We start from the raw sequence: 23,268 nt of genomic DNA, 5'->3' as shown, positions 1-23,268 counted from the left end.
ATCCCTACATATTTTACGAAATGTATGTGTCGATTGAGCTAAATTCACGTGGATATTATTTCATTTCATTTTATCTCATTATACATCATCTATCAAAACATATTTTACAAAAAAAAATAATTTATATTGTTCACCAAAAAAATAATTATATTTTTACAATAAATAAAAAAGCGTATTTATTTTGAACACACGACACAAATATATAAACACCATCGTTCACTCTCTTCACCCTTTGCATTCTTTCTTTTCTTCTTCTTCTACCTCCGCTCGAAGATATTGTTTCTTCTCAGTAACAAACTTTGCCACAAAACTTCATTGTTCTGTTTTGTTACTCCAATCTTCAATTTCATTCTTCTGGGAAGGTTTAATTTCTTTTTCTTTTTCTTTTTTTCATTTTTTTTTCATACTTTCTTATTTATATATCTATCTGTTCAACCAAAAAAAAAAACTTGTTCTTAAGGGTTCTAAAGTGTTTAAACTTCACAATCAATCTATAAAGTTTTTTCATTTGAATCGTTTCTTATTGGGTTGTAAATTTTTATCAAGTTTGCTTTACATTGAAGAAAAAAAAAACCATTTTTTTTAATTATTTTTTATTATGTTTGTTTAGGATTTGGTTGTGTTTGGTTGATCTGTGTTGTAATCAGGTTTGGAATTCTAGCTCCTGTTTGATGTCTTTGTGAATTCCATTAGGTTAGATCTGTTTTCTGGTTGTTACTTTTTTGTTCTTAATGTGTAACATGAGTTTTTTAAGATTTTGAGTTTCAAGACATTGATTTAGTGTTTGTTTGGTTTTTTTTGACAGAGATGAAGAGGTCAAGAGATGATGGTTACATGAGTTCACAGCTCAAACGCCCTGTGCTGTCTTCTAGAGGAGAACCGTAAGTTTCATTAAAAAACATGTTTTTTTTTTTTGTCTTTAGTTTCTTGCATCATGGATTGTTCTCGTTTGTGTGTGTCTGTGTTTTTTTTTTCTCTTTGATTGCATTTTTAGTTTTCTCATTTGTTATTTAGGTTTAGGGTCTGTTTGGATTGACTTATTTGAACTTATTTACAAACGCAAGTTTTGTGAGATTGTTTGGGAGAACTTATGGAAATATTTTGTTTTCATATGTTTTCCAAGATAGCTTATGAAAACATATTATACGAAAATAGTTTAACTTTATTTTATCTTTTGTTATAGAAATAGCTTATACATAAGCGCTTATCATTATAAGCGCTCGTGCTATAAGCTGAAAATAAGTTGTTTATACAAACAGGGACCTAGTTTCTACTACTGGTGAAGGTTCAATTTTTGTTTTTGTTTTATGTTTGACTTGGTGAGATAAGATAAGATGTTTATTTGTTTGATGATTTATCTGTAGTTTCTATATGGAGTCATCCGTATTTCTAAGTTCTTTGGTGTAGCTGAAACTGACAAGTTAATTTCTTGAGTTTTTTTTATATATTTACTAGCACTAGCAGGTTCTGTAGACCTTTACTATATTTAGAGGAGGAAAAAAACTAACACCAAAAAAGCATTCAACATTCTTTAGCTAAACAGTGTTTGAATGTCGCGAAATCGATAATTTGTTAAGTACTTTGTCATTAATTTGTTTAACGGACTAAGCATTTTTTGAAAATTTGTTGAATGTAGTTCGGGGCAAGCCCAAGTGATGACTGGTGGCCAGAAGTTAACCACAAATGATGCCTTATCATATCTCAAGGCAGTAAGAGAAATGTTTCAAAATGACAAGGAGAAATACGATGAATTTTTGGAAGTCATGAAGGATTTCAAGGCCCAAAGGTTTATTCATCTTTCATTCTCATTCTTTTTTCCCTCATGGTAGTGTGGATTTTCATTTTCTTAGCAGAAATTGATTGGTGTCACATTTTTTCTTTTGTTTAGAATTGATACAGCTGGTGTCATAGAAAGAGTGAAGGAGCTGTTTAAAGGGCATAAAGATTTGATTTTGGGATTTAACACCTTTTTGCCAAAGGGATATGCAATCACACTCCCATCGGATGATGAACAGCCTCTACAAAAGAAGCCTGTTGAATTTGAAGAGGCTATAAATTTTGTGGGCAAGATTAAGGTAAAAACAATGTTGAATTTGATGCACTTTATTTATTTCTTCCAACACATATGTGCACACACAAAGGTTGGCCCCAGGAACTTGGATGACTGAAATGCTGGCGTATTTAAATGTGGGCCTATGAAGATGTTGGCAGCGACATTGCCTCGGCAATCTAGTGTTCCATCTTGCTCATAGGCCATAGCTCTCACACATTATTCAAAGATCAACTCAGCATCGGCTATTTAACTTTTCATTCTGATTGGCTTCTTTTTATGCAGAATCGTTTTCAAGGCAACGATCGCGTGTATAAGACTTTTTTAGACATACTAAATATGTATAGAAAGGAACTCAAGCCTATCACCGCAGTTTACCAAGAGGTCCGTTCCATCGTTGCCTATGTTATCATGTTCCAATTTTGGTTTAGCTATTTTTTCCCCATTGGTAAGTGTTATGATTCTTGATACATACATTTTAATCATATATTGCAATTCTCCAGGTTTCTGCTCTCTTCCAAGACCATGGAGATCTTCTCGAGGAGTTTACTCATTTTCTTCCTGATACTTCAGGAGCAGCCGCTGCACATTTTGCTTCTGCTCGTAATCCTCTCCTTCGAGATAGGAGCTCTGCAATGACAACAGGGAGGCAAATGCATGTTGACAAGGTATATGCCTCTCTTTTAGCTCTTATAACCCTTTTATTTTGTAGTTGACCATTAAGCTAATAATCGGTTGCTTTTCTCATTGCCAGAGAGAAAAGACAACAACTTTGCATGCTGATCGCGATCTCAGCGTTGATCATCCTGATCCAGAACTTGACAGAGGTGTGATGAGGACTGATAAGGAGCAGAGAAGACGTGAGAGAGAAAAGGACCGTAGAGAAGAAAGAGATAGGAGAGAACGTGAAAGGGATGATAGAGATTATGATAATGATGGTAATCTGGAGCGTTTACCCCACAAGAAAAAGTCTGTTCATAGAGCTACGGACCCTGGTACTGCTGAACCATTGCATGATGCAGATGAAAAGCTCGACCTTCTCCCTAACTCGTCCACTTGTGAGGATAAAAGTTCTTTGAAAAGTATGTCAATAACTAAAATTATTTAAGTTAAGATGCATGATATTTTAACCGCACTAACACTTCAGTCTCATCATGTTCACATGCGAAGGAATTAGTGGAAAATATAAAATGTAGAAAACCATTAATAACACCTGGAAAGTTATTATCTAATGCACATATTCATCTTCACTTTTTGTCAGTTATAATGGTAAAAGGTAGAAAAACTATCATATCTGTTGTTGATTGGATTATCTATAATTGAAAAATGCTAGTTTTTTTCTTTCTTTTTTCCATGTTTTACTTGTAAGAAATATCTATTTTCCGACTTGTTTTGGTGTTATATTTTTTGTTGAATAGTAATTTTAACTCTATTTCTTTTATAATTCATATTGAACCTTAAAAATTTGTCATCTCAGGTTTGTGCAGTCCGGTGCTTGCTTTCCTTGAAAAAGTCAAGGAGAAGTTAAAAAATCCTGATGATTACCAGGAATTTTTGAAGTGCCTGCATATCTACAGCAGGGAAATAATCACCCGACAAGAACTACTGGCATTGGTATGGTTTCAAATTTTTAGAAGCTAAATTTCTGGATTTTTTTTCCACATTCTATCAGTACCCTGCAATTTAGTTTGGTTTGCTTTCCTTTGATAAATATTTTTATGGTAAAATACGGAAATGAAGAACTTATCACGGGCATCAGAGAAAATCCCTGCACATAGTTGCCATTTATTTTGGAATGAAAAGTGCAGTGGGAGGAGCCAATTACAACAGTTATACCTGGGCAAATAGCCAAAACAATAAACAATGGGTTTTTTTATATCGTAAAAGACCATTGGCCTTATGCATTATTTTAGCTTTGACTTTTGACCTTTAACTTGACACAGCAGACACATTTTGCGTTAACTCAATCTGGACACGTGTTCCTAGAATATAACCATACACCTTTGTGCAAGTCCATAGTCCATACATCATCAATGAAAGTCAATTTTCTATTAAACAATAGGAGTGAGTACAATGGGAAGGAAAAACAGTTGATTTTAGTCTGGTTTCCATAAAACAATAAATTAAAATTGCAATAGAACAATTGATTGAACAGTTTGATGCAGAGCTTTCCAAATACATTCAACTTCAAGCCGTCCCCCATGGCAAAAACCTGAAACTGAAAAAACTGAATTTGGTGTAGGAAATGTTGAATGGTATTGTGATATAAGTTATTTTTGTTGAACATAACTAAGGTTCACACTATTCAGTTTAGGATCAGATTATCATTGACTTTCATTCATTTCACATTTTGAAATTTGCCCTGTCGAAATATACTCTATGTAATTGCTAATATCTGTTTGGCTTATTCTTTTAGGTGGGTGATTTACTGGGAAAATATGCCGATATTATGGAGGGATTTGATGATTTTGTGACACAATGTGAGAAGAATGGTAATGTTCAAGCTATTTATTCACTTTCTACAAAATCTAGTTTTCTTTTCCTTTTTTATTATTTCTTTTATATTTTTTCTAATCAAGTGCTTTCATGTAGAAGGATTCCTTGCTGGTGTCATGAATAAAAGTAAGTTATATGGTTTTCTCTTTTCTGTTATCTTCTATAGATGCACCCCCTTCCCTTTATTTTTTTGTAGCATGGGCTCATATGAACATTTGCCAGCATTCTCTTCTGGTCCAAAAAATCTGACGTTGTTTATTCATCAGAATCTTTGTGGAATGAAGGACATGGGCAGAAACCACTGAAGGTAGAGGAGAAGGACAGAGATCGGGGCAGGGATGATGGGGTGAAAGAAAGGGACCGGGAACTCCGAGAAAGAGACAAATCCACTGGAATTTCCAACAAGGATGTCTCTATTCCTAAGGTGTCTCTAAGCAAGGACAAGTATGTAGGAAAGCCTATAAATGAACTGGACCTTTCTAACTGTGAACAATGTACTCCCAGCTACCGTCTCCTACCCAAAAATGTATTGGTTCTTTGCTTGTCTCTTCATTTTTAGCTTGTCCCTGTGAAATCTGAGATTTCATACATTTCATTGCTGATTGTGTTTTATATGTATAATATTTTGGCTTACACAGTACCCAATACCATTAGCTAGCCAGAAAACTGAACTTGGCGCCAAAGTATTGAATGATCACTGGGTTTCTGTAACGTCAGGAAGTGAGGATTATTCCTTTAAACACATGCGCAAAAATCAGTATGAAGAGAGCTTGTTTAGATGCGAAGACGACAGGTTATTGCTTACAATTAATTCTCATTTACCCTTAAAAATACCTATTAATTTAATTTATTTTGTATCAGTCATAGTTGCCAAGTGTTCTACTTTTTGGTAGTTTTGACATCACATGGTTGATTTGAGAGGTGTTATTTCCATAAGATTTCTATCACCAATACTTTTGTGATATTATTTTATTTTATACTTTCAGGTTTGAACTTGATATGTTGTTAGAGTCTATAAATGCAACAAGTAAGAAAGTTGAAGAGATCATAGAAAAAGTTAATGATGATATAATTCCAGGAGATATTCCAATTCGTATTGAGGAGCATTTATCAGGTTATATGTTTTTTCAATTGATCAATGAAATGTATCATATTATATAAATGGAATATGATGTAATTTCCTGATATTTTGTGTTCTGTTCTGATACTATCTTCTTGGTGTGTTGTTTTAGCTCTAAATCTTAGGTGCATTGAACGATTATATGGTGACCATGGGCTTGATGTGATGGAAGTGTTGAAAAAGAATGCATCTCTAGCCTTGCCAGTGATATTAACCCGCCTGAAGCAAAAACAGGAGGAGTGGGCAAGATGCCGTGAAGATTTTAATAAAGTTTGGGCTGAAATATATGCAAAGAATTATCACAAATCACTTGATCATCGAAGTTTTTACTTTAAGCAGCAGGATACAAAAAGCTTGAGCACTAAAGGTAAAATATTAATTTTCCATCCAATAATACAATTCTTGATTCTTTTTAACGGTTTAAGTAAATCGGAGTTTTTCCTATGACCGCAAAAAGTTTAACTAAACCGCGATGAACTTGGTGGAGCAAGAGGAGAGAACAAACTTCAACATATTGTTGAGGAATGAGAATCTGGTGGGGTGGAGCGGGGGTGGTGGAACATCAAGAACCTCCAGCACTCGAGTGAGCAATGATCCAATTTGAAGGAAAATTGTAGACTGAGTGCGTACCTCGTATCTGAGCTTGTAACTCCTGTATGTATTAATTAAATCTTGTTTGGCGGGAGATTCAGTTAAGCAGGTAACTGAATGCGTATATGGCTTCATTGGTTGCGGCATGAAGTGTGGGAGGGGGTAGCAAGATCCCAAAGCATAAGATCGTAGGATCCTACCAAAAGTTACCTAGGACCGAGAGGGCGTTGCAAGATAAGTGTAGGATCGCAAGATCCTAACAAAATGAAAAAGTTACACACACATTACATAAACTAAATATAATGAAATAAGGAAATTATTTGCAGCCAAGAAATATTTTATTTAACATCAATCGAAAGAAAATATTTGATTTAATCAATTTAATATAGTTAAGAAATGTTTAAAATTAGTTAGGGAATAAAGTATTCTTAATTTATTTAATGTGGTTAATTAAGAACACAGCCCAAACCAATATCGCCATATTAAACCAAAGCACTAAAAAGTAATTGGAAAAGAAAAGTAATAAAAAGTAAAAGATCCATTACGTTCCATAAGTCAAAGGTCACGCTTATGTCATAATAACAAGATCAAGTCGCACTACTATTATAATGAGTGGACCCAAATAGACCAATACTCTTTATAGAGGAAATATGTCATAATAAAAAGAGGAGATTGCTCTTTGGACTACTCTATTTGCTCTTAGGCACCGTAAAACTTACGAAAACACCCCCATCGGCAGTTAACTACCATTGGTCTACGGTAGTTAACTGTCGTTCCATATCCAGACCTGCATATACAAGAACAAAAAGAAGAAAAAAACACTCCTACGACAGTTAAGTCCCGTATAATTCCATCTTGCATTGCATTGTCATTGTTCAAGGTCATTATTGGAATTCAGTTTGGATACGATCATTTTTTTTTGGTGAATGGGTTATTCTTATTCTTATTGGGCCGTGTGATGTTTTCGCTGCTCCTTTGCTAATACTGGTGAAGTGTCAGTTATTATGAGGAGTCGTGTAGACAGTTGGTAAACTTTTAGGGGAAGTGTTACCTGTTTGATCCCTCTAGAATTTCTGTCAGTTTGTTTCCCTTTGTTAGTGTTTGCTTTTTCTTGGGTGTCATTGTGCGAGTCTTTTGAAGCTTGTGCTTCTTTTGATTAATAGCTTCTTCGCATTCAACTATATTGTTTTCTTTTCTCTTTTTTGTATTCCCTATTTTTACATAGTCATGAGGGAGAAATTGTTGATCCCTAGAGAAAACTTGGGGTTGGCTTCTTTTCTTGAGGGTCCTAGCTCTACTTGGTTGGTTTGCTCTCGGTCAATTTTAAATGAAGTCATGTTGTCAGAAGGGTATTCTCCTACACTTCCGCTTTATCGTATACGCTTCCGCGTTATTGTATTCAGAATGAGACTTCTGTTATGGGTGAGTTTTTCAGTGCAGTTGAGCGTATGATTCATATTCTTGAGCGAAAGCTAGAGTTGTTGATAGGTTGTTCTGTACTCGTTGTGAATTTGAGACGAAACGTTTCCTTTTAGAGTTGTTGAAACTTGTTGACTCTTGTGGTATGTTCAAATCTATATGAGATGGGGGAAAATAAAGAATTTGTATTAGGCAAGGGCTTATACAAGCCTTGTGATGCTGTTTTTGTTTTTTGGAAACTCGATATCTGGCCCAAAGACCGACTAATCTGGGAGACCAATCCCGTCGTTCACAAACATGGGGTCCACTTGAAGCTTATGGACTGACCCAAGACAAGAATTGTTGCCACCAAGGGGATTTAAACTTAAAACCTAGAAAGGAGCAGACTTCTAGGTCTCAAGCCTTTACCAGCAGGCCAACCCTAAGCGGTTAAGCCTTGTAATGCTTATTTGTATAGCTAACTTGATGAAGGAGGTTTTCCTCACCTCTTTTGTGTATGACTTCAGAAGTTCTTCACGGAGTTTTTATTTTTTAGTTCATGGTACAAATAAGGGTAAGTCTTGCTTACTTTGAGGCTTTGGAGAATGTATCTTTTATAGAGTCCTACGTTGGTTGGGAGATGGCCCGAGTAAATGTTTATAAGTGGGGGCAATCTCCACATCATAAGCCAGTTTTATGGGGTTGTGTTAGGTCCATCCACAATTTCTAAGATGGTATCAGAGCCTTCTCTAAGATCCGTTGGGCCACCTGCTATCAGGTTTTCCCTAACGGGCCACCCACCATTTATATTCATGTGCCAAGTCTAATAGTGTTGTGCGTGAGGGTGTGTGTTAAAGATTCCCACATTGGATGATAGTTAGTATGAGCAAGTGCTTATAGGCGGAGGCATTCATCACCTCATAAGCCGGTTTTGTGGGGTTATGTTAGGCCCAACCACAATTTCTAAATTTATATTTTAGGATTGAAGTTAAGGTTGGGGCGATAAACAACGGATCCAGAGTGGGGAGAGTACTTCGGCTTCTAGAGGTCCTTTTGGTCATTGTTCATCACCTATTTGTCAAGAGCATTTATTATTGGCCAGGATCAAAAATATTTGTAGTATAAAACATGGGAGATGACTCATAGTTTGGAATATTTTTGAATCTTATGACTTTTAATATGAGGAAAATTCATAACTGGTTTAAGTATTTTGAACCAGGTCATAATAGTAAGCCTTTCCACATTCGTAAGTGTCTGACAAGTGAACACCGTAAACGCTCGATACATAGATATCTTTAAGTTGTTACCGCTTTCAATTTTTGTGGTTGACATATTTCCCATTTGAATATTTCAGATTCAATGGAGTGTCTATCCAAGCTCTTTGAGCTTTTCAAGGTTGATGGGCAACCAACCCCTAGTCTTGAGGTTGTGGTTGATGTTACCGATGCCACTCCTCTTCCTAACCAGTCTCCTAAAATGTTAGTATCTCTTGATACAAATGTTGAGATTTCTCAGGAGGTGGAAGTTGATGGCGTTGTTGTACCTCCCATCATTACTTCCTTTAAGATGGGGCCTTATGAAAATAGTGCGCAAACATTACCAAAAGGGATAATAGTTCTTGCAAGTCGAGAAGAGGTTTTTAGTGCTGAGATAGGAGAGTAGACGATAGTTCTCATAAACGAAAAACACTAACCCGCTCGACTAAAGAAGCAAGTGGCAAAGTTGGGTGTTACTATTGATGAGATAAAATCTCTGTTGCAGAAGAACGAGGAGGTGAAAATCACCAAGGAAGAGAAGCATAATACTTCGACCAAAACAGGGGAAGTTGAAGGTAAGTTCAATACAATCAAAAGGTTTGAAGAGGTCGTTAGGACATAGATGCCTCATATGTTAAAGAGATGAAGAATGTGAATGATCTTTGTAGTGCTCAATCTTAATATTGTTGGGATCATCAAGGAGAGAGATGGTGTTTTGAAGGGATGTGATGAGATGTGTAGCCTTGCTTATTAGATTGGCGAGGTGCAATTTGGAATTGTGCTTTCTCAAATCAAACTTTTTAATATGAACAATGTGTTCAAGACCTCAAATATGACTTCAATCCCACATTAAGAATGTCTGGGATGCCAGTTACTTTGTAATATGTTTGATTATTTTATAATGATTGAACATCTTGTATCATTTTATCGTTTAGTTGCGGAGTTTTGTTGGATCTTTCTTGTTATGCATGTACTGCGATTATTGTGGTTTCTCGAGTAGCAATCAACCTCAAAACAACTATTTAGTCTTTTCAAAACATGTCATATCTTTCTTCAATGATATCTTATGCACTATTCAGAATCTCATCACTGAGGTCCTACGGTTAATCTTTCCGAATTCTTCTTTTAGTTCCTCCAAACCTGAAACTTCGTCAGCAAACCCTGACTCGAAATTATCATTAATTCCTTCATCTTTGTCATGATAATCAGCTAATTTTGCATTGCTGTATGTGGTTACGATTCCAATTGATTTTCTCATAGAACTTGGATCAGTAAATTTATTAGCGACATGTTGTTTAATTGTAACATTTACGGGTTTGTTACTACGTTCTTAATTTCAAAAGATTTCTTTTGAGCACGTTCTGCTCAACTTCTCCTCCCCCGGCTAAAAGGATGTGTTCCTCATCCTGATCTGGGTGTTGGCTAGGTCAGGGCGCGTACTTGGTTTATTTGCAATGATTCGTTATCGGTTATGGTTTTTGAATAAATGTCTAAAAGAGTAGGTGCGGTAAATTTTTAGCTGAAAACTTACAAAACTTTTCTTTATGTATAGATCTTACATGATACATGAATGGGTCGTAAAGTGCGAGGGTTGAAAGATCCTAACTAGAGGATTGTAGCACAAATCATAAGATCCTACTAATCCAACCTAAAATAGAAAATTATATGAAATTATACTTGTAGTCTTTGTATAGGAAATTATACTTGTAGTCATATACACAGAAGCATTAAGTATCTATACTGTTAATAAAGGGGATACATGATTTTATTAGGCTTAAATGTGATTTTGGCCCCCTAACAAAAAATGATAACAATATAGCCCCCTTAACTTTACAAAACATTGCAAAATGCAAAAAAAAAAAAATAGCAATTTTGGCCCTGTATCTTAAAAAATATACACTTTTGAACCCTTATCTTTTGGCCCCTGTTTTGAGACACGTGATGTCTTTTGAGCAATTTTGGCCCCTTATCTTTTTTTTTTCTTGTGCAGCGTAATAATATATCTAAATTACAATTAAATCTATTAAGTCTTTGTTAACTCTCCTTTGTCGGTCCCTAATTTTAAATAGTAGCGGTTGTTGAATGAATCGAATGAAAGCGGAAAGGCGGGTACTATCGTGCCCGTCTTGACACCGGTGATAGATAAAGGAAAATAGTCTTTATTTGTGAAATGTCTTGGGCTTGCTTTGCTGAAGGATGCCTTGAGCCAGAACATTCCATTGTTTATTTGGTTTTTTTCCTTCCAATTTAGTTCCTTTTTTGTTATAATGGAATGCATAAGTTCCTTCCCCCGCGTTTCTTCCTTTGAAAGGAATCTATGTGCACATAATTTGTACAATGGAATGCATCTTTGATTATATCGATTCAAAACTCTTGATCTCTAGAGCTATTGTGCATACACATTGCAAAATAAGTGTTATTGTTTGAGCACATGGAACTTGGAATTTCAAATATGTGGTGATCACAGTGTATTAGTTTTTTTATTCTTCTGATTCCTAACTCCTTTCCTTTACTGTGGATTACAGCCTTATTGGGAGAGATCAAAGAAATTAGCGAGCAGAAACGAAAAGTAGATGATGTTCTTCTTGCAATTGCTGCTGGAAATAGACGGCCTATTCTTCCTAACTTGGAATTTGAGTATCCTGATCCAGAGATTCAGGAAGATCTGTATCAACTCATAAAATATTCATGTGGAGAAGTTTGTTCAACCGAACAATTGGATAAAGTCATGAAGATTTGGACAACATTTTTAGAACCCATGCTCGGTGTTCCTTCTCGACTGCGTGTTCCCGAAGACACAGAAGATGCTGTCAAGGCCAAGAAAGATTCTGCAAAAACTGGTACTGCAAGTATTGCCAAGGGTGATAGTAGTCCTGGTGTTGGTGCTACCGTAATGAGTCCTAAGAATACATTTGAACAATCAAATTCTTGCAAAGAATGGCAAACAAATGGGGTTGGCGGGGTTAAAGAGGATGATTGTCTCAAATCAGACCGTTCTGTGCCTAAAACTGAAACTTTGGGAAGTAGTACCCTGCAGGGTAATGTTCATATAAATGCATCCATTCCTGACGAAGTATCAAGAGTCAATAAGCAAGATCATTCCATTGAACAGTTGGTGAATGCTAATGTCTCAATGTCCTCTAGAGTGGAGCAAAGTAACGGAAGAACAAACATAAATAATGCATCAGGTTGGGAACTTGATAAAAGAATGATGACAATACTTGATGCTTACTGTACATTTTGTACATGGACATCTTTTTAGAATTATTATTAAAGTTTTGTTAGTTAACATGTTAAGTATAGTAAGAAATCAGAATATTTAATCTATTAAATGAATATTCAAGCATATATTATCGTTTTTTTTTGAGTGAAAGCATATATTATCTTGAAAATTTAAAAAGTAGTAAATAGCATTGTTACTGTTATCTTTATCATTAGGAGCTATATCTTAATAGGAAGCGTACAATACTAGTTGAACTAAACTTGTCTTCCTTGAATATTTAATATAAGTAGGTGTTTTAGATTAGTTTTTATCACATATCGTGTTATCATAACATAATTCATGGCCATATTTTTGTCCATCTTTTCCTCACAATGCAACATGTACTTCATTGTTTATCTTAAATACTTGGTCATTAGTGTTTCCTTTGATTTTCAAATGTTTCTCTAATGAATGGACACTCTGAGATACATCTTTTTCTTTTCCTGTAAGGACTTGCTGCAACTCTGTCTAGACCTGGTTATGTTTATAGAGAGGGAGGGCTTGATTTACCTTCATCAGAGGTATGGCGTAACTCTTTTATCACCTTATTTTAGTCTATTTTCAAGTTTAAGCCTTTGAGACTTATTCACCTTAAGAGGTTTAATTTAATTCACTATTAGCATATACCATATGGTTTGAGTCTAGGGTGAATAATGTTGTGAAATGATTCGTGGTGGAAGACTGAAGGTATACCATCAAATATGTTGTTATAAAAGTCAATAGCCATGATTTGAGAAGGATTAATACACAAAAAGTGGGAAAATGTTTTGCAAACATGTTTTTCATCTCCATTGGTGCCATCCTTTGGATCTACAAAAGGTTGAAGCCACCAGACAGGAGAACCTGCCTCCTCCTGATCAAAAGAACCTAACCACAGCACCACCTTCACCTGGTTACAATTCTTCACATTGCCATACCTGTGCTGCTCAACTTATGACCGAACACCTCTGAACCAGCAACCAGTGTCGAAATCACCGTGAATAACCACTACATCTCTGCTCTTCATCAACCCAAAGTATGCACTGCCAAAACTGCATATTTGAAACGGGGGCGCTGAGGTCTTGGGCTTCTGGCAGGAGGTCCTTTGGTGAAATCGAAGATTCAAGAACAATGCTGGCTCCAAATGGCAGTGGCACTCAAGGAGGGTTGCTGACCTGTACAGCCCTTGAGGGATTAACCTGCAATGTAGAGCCTTTTGGTTGTTCGCAAAGAACAATACACAGAGATCTAGGTCAGTGGGTAGGATTTGGAAACTTTCAAAGCTAGTATTAGAATGGAGAGCTGGAGGGAAATTGTTACTTTTGAGTTCTTCTGTGGCATGCTCCATGAAGAGAATCATTGGTTTCATTTTGGAGTAAGGTGCAATTTGTAAATTTAAAGACTCTAAATCCATGTTTGAAGGTTAACAAACTAATAACTGAAAAATGAGATGACCTACTGAAACTGGTCAAAATTGCTGCTTCCTTGTCAGAAACATGCTAAGAGTCTTTTACCCTAGATACCCACCCTATTATATCACTTGAATATTAAGCCATATGTTGCTTCTGTTTTCAAAAGAATATCAGGAGCACCATTTCCTTTCTACTGAAGTTAGTCTGACTACAATGATCACCTTGCGGCTGAAGTTGTCAATAACACTCAAACTGTAATATATTCAGCCCTTTAGTCTAGCTTGCATATAATTTTTTACTTTAAGAGAGATATGTTACTGGTTTTTCTATGAATGATTGATCCATGTAATTGAATCTTACGTACTAGGAAAGTACTTGGTTGTTGTTGTTATTGTTGCAGGGCTTATGTAATTTAAGAGTTAAGACCAGCAATAACTTCAAACTTAATGAAAATGAGTTTGGGGCTCCGTTTTTTTCCTCTTTTTCCATCATTGTGTGTCTTGTCAGGCTTGCATTGTTTCCCATATGGTATAATGTCGTGATTTCTTTTATAATTACCTAGGGTGCTGATTCTACAAGACCAGATACGTCCACAAATGGGGCCATCATCGAAGACACCAAAGCTCACAGATGTCACAAAGAATCAGTTGGACACTTCAAAAGTGAAAGAGAAGAGGGTGAATTGTCTCCTAATGGAGACTTTGAAGAGGATAACTTTGCAGTTTATGCAAATGCTGGTCTGGAGGCAGTGCATAAAGGAAAAGATTGTAATACCAGTCAACACTACCAAAATAGACGCGAGGAACAAATTTGTGGGGTAGCTGGAGGTGAAAATGATGATGAAAGTGACGGAAGTCCTCATAGATCATCAGACGACAGTGAAAATGCATCTGAGAATGGTGATGTTTCTGGTACTGAGTCTGCTGATGGTGAGGAATGTTCTCGAGAAGAACATGAAGAGGATGGCGATCATGATAACAAGGTCGAGAGTGAAGGTGAAGCTGAAGGAATGGCTGACGCCAATGATGTTGAAGGAGATGGAGCCTCGCTGCCATACTCAGAGCGCTTTCTTCTTACTGCAAAGCCTCTTGTAAAATATGTCAGCCCGGTGTTTCATGGGAAAGAAGAGAATGTTCAAATTTTTTACGGAAATGATTCCTTTTATGTGCTGTTTAGACTTCATCAGGTACAATTGTGTCAGTTTATGTATTATATACATTTATGGTTGTGGTTGTAGACTGACCAGAAGTTTCTGAGCTCATAATATATTCTTTAACTTGCATTTTCTTTGCTAATTTGACAGACATTGTATGAGAGAATACGATCGGCAAAGATTAACTCATCTTCTGCTGAAAAGAAATGGAGAGCTTCAAATGATACAAGTTCCACTGATCGATATGCCAGGTAATATGCTTTGGAATGTTACTGTTATTACATATTAAACTATACATTTGAATATCTATACAAGACTGATGACGCCTTTTATGGTTTTATGCTGCAGGTTCATGAATTCTCTTTACAGTTTACTGGATGGTTCTTCTGATAATTCAAAATTTGAAGATGACTGTCGGGCTATTATTGGAACTCAGTCGTATGTCTTGTTCACGTTAGACAAGCTGATATATAAACTTGTTAAGCAGGTAATCTGCATGAATTATTTTTGTAAGTATGTAAATTGACCCTTGTTTTGGATAATATTCGGTGTATATTTTAGTATCGATAATTTTAAGGCAGATTTTTTCCTGTTTTTCTTGATTAAGTTGGCTTAGCCTATATAATCACATTAGTGCTTTCACTTTTTCATTCAATTAACGGAATTCCGTTTTGCTCTTGTTTTCTACTTGGTATTAGAGCTCTCGATCTGGGAGGCTCCGCTTCCGCACCAAAACAAGCAAAAACCTAGCTGCCTTCGTTGCAGCCATCTTAACTGCCTTCTTTCCAGCCATACTAGGCAGCCTTCATTGCTGCCTTGCACCTTAAGTCCGTTCTCTGCTTTCTTTTTTCTCGCAATCACAGCCATCTGCCGAAGCCATTTGTCATTGCTGTCTCCACTATATGCTGTCGCTGCCGATCTGGCACAACCCAAAACCTTGGGCCTTTCTGATTTGTCACGTGCTCTCACATGCAGTTTTTCAGTTCTGCCCTTGTCAGCTTGTGGGTTCCACGTTCCACCCTTATCTCCCCAATTTTCAGCGCTGCTGAAACCGGTCATCTCGTCTGTCCTTGCTGGTTTGGTTGGGGCCAATTCCATTGTGGGGATCCCATGTTTGATGTGTTCTAGGCATTTCTTTGCAAAGCTCTTTTGTTTGTGGTGTCGCCATTGCTGCGTCCCAGCCCTTGTTTGATTTTATTAGGGTTGTCTTGCCCCATTGTCGACTGTTTTTTGGCTGTTCCAATGGTTTTTTCCTGTCCTCACAAGCAAGAAATTGTCGGTTTCATTCTTAAGCTATGTCGCTTGACAAATGTCCTGCTATTTCATCGTTGACAAATGTTCTGAGACGGAGGATATGTGGATATTTGTCTCCTATGCTAGCGATCTATGAATGTGTGTTCCTCACACTTCTCATCTTACTCCACGATGTCTCATTAGCAACATATTATTGTTTCTAATGGACCTCATGCTCCTGTTATGGGGTACGGGCAACATTCATAATCTAGTTTCTAATAAAATATTGTTTTCATGTGTATATCTTAGCATCTGTTTATTAGGACATGTTTTTTTCCGTCCTGTTTTCCTTGATTGTGATTTATTATGCTTAGCTTATATAATCACAACATGCTTATACTTTTTTCATTCAATTGATGAGATTCAGTTTTTCTCTTGTTTTTTACTTTCCGTTTTTCACGTGCCTTTATACACCATTCTTTGTTTCAGCTTCAAGCTGTTGCCAGTGGCACTGATGAGATGGATAACAAACTTCTTCAACTATATGCATATGAACAATCAAGAAAATCTGGAAGCTTTTTTGATGTAGTTTATCATGAAAATGCCCGTGTTCTTCTTCATGATGAGAACATATATCGTATTGAATGTGTAAGTTTTTATGTGTTCCACTTCTCTACTTGGATCAGCTTTTGATTTTATTTTATTTTTGGTGCTGTGGATTTGAATGAAATCTTAAATGGATAGCTTTATATGTTAGGAAACTAGGCACAATTTCCCCATAGTCAGATTAAGTGGAAGTGAAATAAATGCGGAATAATAAGACACAAAATTGTTAACGAAGTTCGGCCTACTCTCCGGACTGCTGCAGATCTCTTTAATAAAAAGGGAAATATGTGTTTACAAACACTCACAAACTCTCACTACCCACAACCCAATTACACCCAAGAATTTTCTCTAAAATTCTCACACTGAGTTTTTCTCTTACTCTCTATTGATGTAATTCACTCACTTGTGTTGTTGTGTTTTTGCTTCTGATGCTTCTTCCTTCAAATGCACCTCTATTTATAGATGTAGTGAACCGTGAAAGTTGCAAAGCTATGCAATCCTTTCACACCAAAGTCATCTAACAAAAGTGTGAAACCTGTGTATGAATGTCATGCTTTCAAACTTAGCAAGCTATGCTTCTGCACCGAGCTATACCATAGGCTTACTATTTGAAAGAAAAATGCAACCTATAATATATGCATGAGACTTTGTGTGACAATTTGCTTCAGCAAATTGCTTTGGCTGGTTATCCACGTGCATGTGGGTCCTTACACAATGTTCACCAACATTATATACATAATAGTGGATGGTTGCAGTGGATTGATATTCCAGAAAAACATTACCTGCAACGTCAAAGGTTTGAATTCTGGACTCACCACTCACCACTCACTACTTCTGGAAGAGTTTAACCTAACCACCGCCCTTGGCTTAAGAATTACTCACAGATATGCCTGCAATGTCAAAGGTTAATTTTATATGATCTATAACAGTTTTATTTAATAACTCCTTGCAGTCACCTACCCGATTGTCTATTCAGTTGATGGACTATGGACATGATAAGCCAGAAGTGACTGCTGTGTCAATAGATCCTAATTTTTCAACCTATTTGCACAATGATTTCCTATCTGTTGTCCCCGACAGTAAGGAGAAGTCAGGAATTTTCTTAAAAAGGTATTTGCAAGTGGGAGAATTATTGGTGCCATTTCATTTGTAGTCACTTTAATTCGAACAATTCATTTACCTACCTTTGTATTTACATTAGGTTCATTTATTTTATGCAGGAATAAACTAAAATGTGCCAGGAGTGATGAACTTTCAAGCCAGGTTATGGATGGAATACAAGTTATCAATGGTTTGGAGTGTAAAATTGCTTGCGGTTCATCCAAGGTATGTAATCATTTACTTCTGCATATTGTAAAAAATTATATGCCATCTGTTCCGGAATCACCAAATTTTAGTATTTTTCTTTTTGCCCTTTTTCGGTAATGCCATGCATTTTGATTACAGTTTCATGCATCTTCCGACTGTGTTTCTGAACTCTTGTTCTTTGTTTTCTCCTTTGAACACATTGCATGTTGGTAGGTTTCATACGTTTTAGATACCGAAGACTCTTTGATTCGAACAAAAAGGAAAAGGGGAAGTTTGCATCAGAATAATTCATATTGTGGGCCGACAATGTCTTCAAACACTTGTTCAAGCAGAGTACAGCGGTTCTACAAATTATTTTCCATCAAATGATGGTATCCAATTTGAGACGCATATGGTATGTGATTTTCCTTCATTGCTTCTTGAGATCCCACATTAGAGATATAGGAAAAAATAAGTTCTTATTAGGCTTGAACAATTAATACCCCTTAGCTTTTGGAGTTTATTTATGCACAAATTTGAAGTTAGTCGTAGAGCCAAAATGTTAATCTAACAATATTAGAGCCTTAGCTTTTGTGTGTCAACTGTAGACAGTCTGACTTCGTAATCGCATGAAACTTGAACATGTGACTCCCCTTCAGTTGCCGAATTGAATTTATTTCCTTATCAAAGCTTAATGTTTTTCCTATCATCAGTGCCAAATTGCTATTAATTGCAGTTTTCTTGTTCTCAGTAATTTTGGTCATGCATCAGTGGTAGCGGCACCAGATGGCGATGACATCGCATCCTAGAAATGGAGAATGTGATGTTTTTCTGAGATAACTTACTTTCATGTGCTCTTCACATCTTCAATCCTAGACACCAAGTAAGGGATACAGAAAGGGAGATGATGAGGCTCAGAAGATTGTATAATATTGTGACATGGTGACTGATGAGTTATATCATGATGTAAATAGAGGTAATATGTACACTAGGGAACATTTTCTTTCCATTCATCAACATTTTTGCTGTCTTAATAAGTTTTATTTCTCTTTTTAGCTCGTTACCAACTTATTGAGATTATTATTCAAATTGTGAAATATTCGGCGGCTGCAATTGGCCTCCACATTCACTTATACTGTGCATCTTGGTCCCAAATAATAACTGTTTTATGGGAAGAAATCTAAATTTATCTATGTTTATTTTTTTGACATCCTAAATAATGCACGTTCTTCTATATATTGCATGTCATTTGGGAAAGGTAGAAGGGTATCTGACATGGTGCAATTAGATTTCATTTTCAGGGTTGCAAAGTGGTCTTCCATTGGCTTTGCAGCCTTTTTTTATTTCCTTTGTCAAATTATGAAACTGGGTGTGGAATCTAAATTTATGGTTTGGTTATGGATCAGATTCATTTTCAGTTGAAGAAAAATCTTGAGTACTGACCATCCAAATTTAAGTGGTTTTTTGTATACAATTGCAAAAGCTAGAAAAATAAAATAAAAACAAGAAGTGACTAGTATTGCGGATACAGTATTCTTAAGGCATCATACTCAAGCACCCTCAGAGTGATTCCAAATCGTCATCTTGATATCGTTTATTGAACCAAAGTTTGCTAGAAAACCTGCACATTTAAGTGGTTTGATTGGGAAAATCTAAGTAAAACAAATAAATTGTTATAATTTTTTTTTTTTGAACAATAAATTGTTATAAATATTAATAGTGGATGTCCAAATAGCAAATAGGTTTATAGGCCATACTAATAGGTTATTGGGCTTAGTTCATAAGCTTTTCTATTTATAGGGAAATAGAGTAGCTTATGAACTAAGCCCAATAACCTATTAGTATGGCCCATAAACCTATTTGCTATTTGAACATCCACTATTAATATTTATAACACCCCCCCTTGAATGTCCATTGAGGATATGTCTCATTAAGACCTTACTAAAATAAAAACCAGTGGGGGAAAAAAACTAGTGAAGGAAAAAGAGTACTATATCCTTTTGAGTGTGAACTGCCTCGTTAAAAATCTTATCAGGAAAATCCAATGGGATAAAACCTAGTGAGTTACAAAAATGCCCTTTTATTTAAAATGAATTTCAATAGAGATAAAAGGGTGTTTTGGTAAAAACCAAGTGAGTGTAGTGGTATGAACAATGCATAATATATGCAAGGTTCGTGGTTCAAACTCCGGCCACCAAAGAAAAGGAAAACTATATCTTGTCAATTGTTAGCGTGAATCGATTTACACAAGAGGGTAAATCAATGTATTTTTGGCAAAAGAACATTTCAACGGTTTTATTTAAGGTTTTTTTTAGATTACCTTTGAAAAATGGTGGGTAATTTACCCACCAACCAATCATAATAACAATTTATTGGTGGGGTCAAAATAGTTTATGGATACCACCTAAAAAGGTGAATGTTTATTGGTTGGGGTAAATTACCCACCATTTTTCCATGAATATCCTAGTTGTCACCTTTATTTAAAAGTAAACGATTTACATATAAAACAAGATTTTTAGAGTTTTCTCAGGGGAAATGATATGGATAATTCTTATACATCAATTTTATAGTTCTATTTTGGCATCTATCAAAACCTAGCTAATTTTATTTAACTAGCTTACGGAGATGGTATTTATTTACACACTTATCATTTTTTATGTTGGAATTTTTAGAATACTTAATCAAGAGAAAAAAAATTCAACGGTATCAAGTAAAAAATATGAATAGTATACCAATTTTTGCATAATATACAAAGCATAAGGGACAACAACAAAATAATCATCCAGCATGCACGTACACAAATATCAGTGCAAAAAGTCATTCAACCTGAAAATATATATAAAAGTCATGGTGCAAGCACCTTAAAGTGCAAAAAAGACAAATAAAAAAGCAAGATAGCATACCTAGTTTTCAAACATACAAGAGAAATTTTTTAGTAGAACATGAAGGACTAAACAAAAATCCTTAAACTAGATAGAGATAATGGAATCACGTACCATTGAACTTGTCCAAGAACTCATGCCAATGACGTAAACACTTCCTTACACACAAATATTATAGAGTTCAAGAAACAAAAATAAGTAGATAGAAATCATTCGACACATGAGACATCAACGATTCCAAGTTCCCGACATATGCGTAAGAAAGTGATGTCGGATTTCTATATATGTTTAGTACTAGAATGTAGCCACGGTTTTTAGTCAAGGATTTGTATAACATGCATGTGCCACATGTTAAAGTAATTAAAAATTGATTTTTTTTTTTATTGAAAAACATCAATTATTTATTAAAAAGTTAAGGTAAAAGTAGCATGTTTGTATTGGTTTCAACAACATTTTAACTTTTAAAAAGTTAAATTTATCACTTTTCACAATTTTCCAATGTTATATTTCTATTTTTATCCCCTTATTTAATGTCCCAAAAGCAATAGTTAGCATTATCCATATATTTAATATAAAATGCACAAGTTTCAAGACAAACTCATCACTTTAAATTTATTAACATGTGTGTAAATTTACACATGATAGAAAAACACTTTAATCAATGGATGGCACTATTAATGTTGTCACATTGTGACCGAAGTGTGTTGAAGTTTTAAATCAAAGTCCAAGAGTTTGTCGTTTCAACCAAATAATTTGGGCACAACAACTCCTAAAAGCAACATATTATGTCTCAATTGTAGACAACACATGGCTAACACATACACACACGCACGATGTATCAAATGAGAGTAGTATTATAATAAGAGATGAGAGGAATAAACCTCAACTATTATATATAAATAAGCGGCTCGATTTAAAAGTTCTATTTTAACTAGTCACATACTATTCTAATTTGTTGACATTCATCTTCTCTTCCTTTATTATAAAAAAAAAAAAATTAAAAATTCTTTCATCTTCTCTATATGCATTGTTTGCTTTGATTTTCTTCAGAAATTTAGATCTCATTCCTAACCAACAAGAATTGAATGATGAAGAGAAAGAAGAAAAAAAAAACCATAAACAAGACAAGATGGAGATGGGGAGAGTTCAATCAAAAAAGCATTGGTCTCAGATATAAGTGTTTTCAAAAACCCAATAATGCTGCTTTTAATCGTCGGTGTTCATGTTTGCATAAACAAGACAAGATGGAGATGGGGGAGAGTTCAATCAAAAAAGCATTGGTCTCAGATATAGGTGCTTTCAAAAACCCAATAATGCTGCTTTTAGTCGTTAGTGTTCATGTTCGCCGAAGTTCGTCACCGGTGTTCCTATTCATTTTTGGATCTAAGTTTGGTAGGTTGGACCGGTCCGATCGGGAACTGGTGGGGGCGGCCGGTTTGAGTCGCCTAACAGACTGGCCATGCTATCAAACTGGTGCAACTTGGTCAAAACCAGTGAACGAGCGGTTATGACAAACTAGATCGGTTTGATGTTGAACCCGTGACAGATGACCTGCAAAGGAATCACTTCAGCACTGCACCAATGAACATCTCTTGTGAATTAATTGCTTCTAATAAATTATATATAATAAACACATTTTGGAAAAGGGATCCTATATCTACTTTTTTTTTTTTTTACAGAGGATACAATATCAATGTTGTCATCACATGCATAAATCATTAAAATTGTGACTTCAAATATAATTTGTCATTGAAAAGAACTATACTTGTATTGAAAAATCATGATACAACGGACAATCGGAAACGAAGTGTGGGGACTAGAAGTAGTTGGGTTTGATGAACCAGGATAACTCTCATGTGTTCCTCTCCCTCTCTCCCTCCCCCCCCCCCCCCCCCCCTCTCTCTCTCTCTCTCTCTCTCTCTCTCTCTCTCTCTCACACACACACACACAATCACACACATTAATATTTATTTATCTCCAAAATATTATGGTCCTAATTAATTACAACCAGATTAATCCAGAGTTCTCTGGTCCTAATTTAACCTTTACTTTATTAACTGACTCTAGAACATTTTGGTTCAAGATAAAACAACTGTCTAAATATTTAACTAAAGTTTAAATTCAGTTTATAATATTGTTTTATCATTCTGCCTTTATATTCCTCCAGAACATTCTACATTTCAGCTTAATATCATTTTTCTCATTCTGCTTATATAATCATTCTCCAGAACATTATGATCCTACATATATATTAATTGTTATTTATTTGTTGGACTAATATTAACCAAGAATTTTGTTGAGTATATAAACTTAATTTAAGTTTCAGGAATAATTTTAAAAGGGTCACAATTCAACCCTCCATTTCTTGCGACGTTTATTGCTACTTCAAACACAACCACCGACAAGACAACCACAAACCATCATGATCCCTACAATGCCGAATGATCCAGAAGTTACAAAGGAGGATTAATCATGAAGGACCTGCAGCCGCCGACAACTGGGCGGTCATGACCAAGCACCACCAACAAATCCAGTTGCGCACC

At 35.6% G+C, this 23,268-nt stretch overlaps 1 protein-coding gene across 5 annotated transcripts; it reads left to right on the top strand.

The window, feature by feature from the left end:
• Positions 1-205: 205 nt before the first annotated feature.
• Positions 206-19,036, top strand: LOC11411021 (paired amphipathic helix protein Sin3-like 3). Of its 5 annotated transcripts, none has more exons than XM_024773484.2 (25): positions 209-362; positions 648-693; positions 806-881; positions 1,637-1,786; positions 1,889-2,075; positions 2,336-2,434; positions 2,554-2,718; positions 2,805-3,132; positions 3,528-3,664; positions 4,467-4,542; positions 4,643-4,672; positions 4,813-5,072; positions 5,185-5,339; positions 5,533-5,660; positions 5,779-6,033; positions 11,437-12,099; positions 12,624-12,694; positions 14,127-14,750; positions 14,868-14,968; positions 15,066-15,204; positions 16,440-16,598; positions 17,509-17,666; positions 17,777-17,882; positions 18,078-18,258; positions 18,595-19,036. In XM_024773484.2, exons 3-24 carry the CDS (start codon positions 808-810, stop codon positions 18,231-18,233), a joined length of 4,221 nt encoding a protein of 1,406 aa, XP_024629252.1. In that variant the 5' UTR covers positions 209-362; positions 648-693; positions 806-807; the 3' UTR covers positions 18,234-18,258; positions 18,595-19,036. The 5 variants fall into 5 exon arrangements, with proteins under 5 accessions (XP_003628621.2, XP_024629252.1, XP_024629253.1 ...); XM_024773485.2 differs by lacking the exon at positions 648-693 and adding an exon at positions 611-647 and having other exon boundaries at positions 211-362; XM_013590450.3 differs by having other exon boundaries at positions 211-362; positions 611-693; positions 4,646-4,672.
• The last annotated feature ends 4,232 nt before the right edge of the window (positions 19,037-23,268 follow it).

The sequence above is a fragment of the Medicago truncatula genome, chromosome 8 (genome assembly GCF_003473485.1).
Source record: "Medicago truncatula cultivar Jemalong A17 chromosome 8, MtrunA17r5.0-ANR, whole genome shotgun sequence".
Classification (NCBI taxonomy): Eukaryota; Viridiplantae; Streptophyta; class Magnoliopsida; order Fabales; family Fabaceae; genus Medicago; species Medicago truncatula.
This window is presented reverse-complemented; position numbering and strand designations above follow the sequence as displayed.

Bases quoted from the DNA above. Each gene is read 5' to 3' on its own strand.
- LOC11411021 (XM_003628573.4), top strand. From the start codon at position 808: ATGAAGAGGTCAAGAGATGATGGTTACATGAGTTCACAGCTCAAACGC. The intron at 2,719-2,804 runs GTATATGCCTCT...TCTCATTGCCAG, and splicing joins GGCAAATGCATGTTGACAAG to AGAGAAAAGACAACAACTTT. The intron at 6,034-11,436 runs GTAAAATATTAA...TGTGGATTACAG, and splicing joins AAAAAGCTTGAGCACTAAAG to CCTTATTGGGAGAGATCAAA.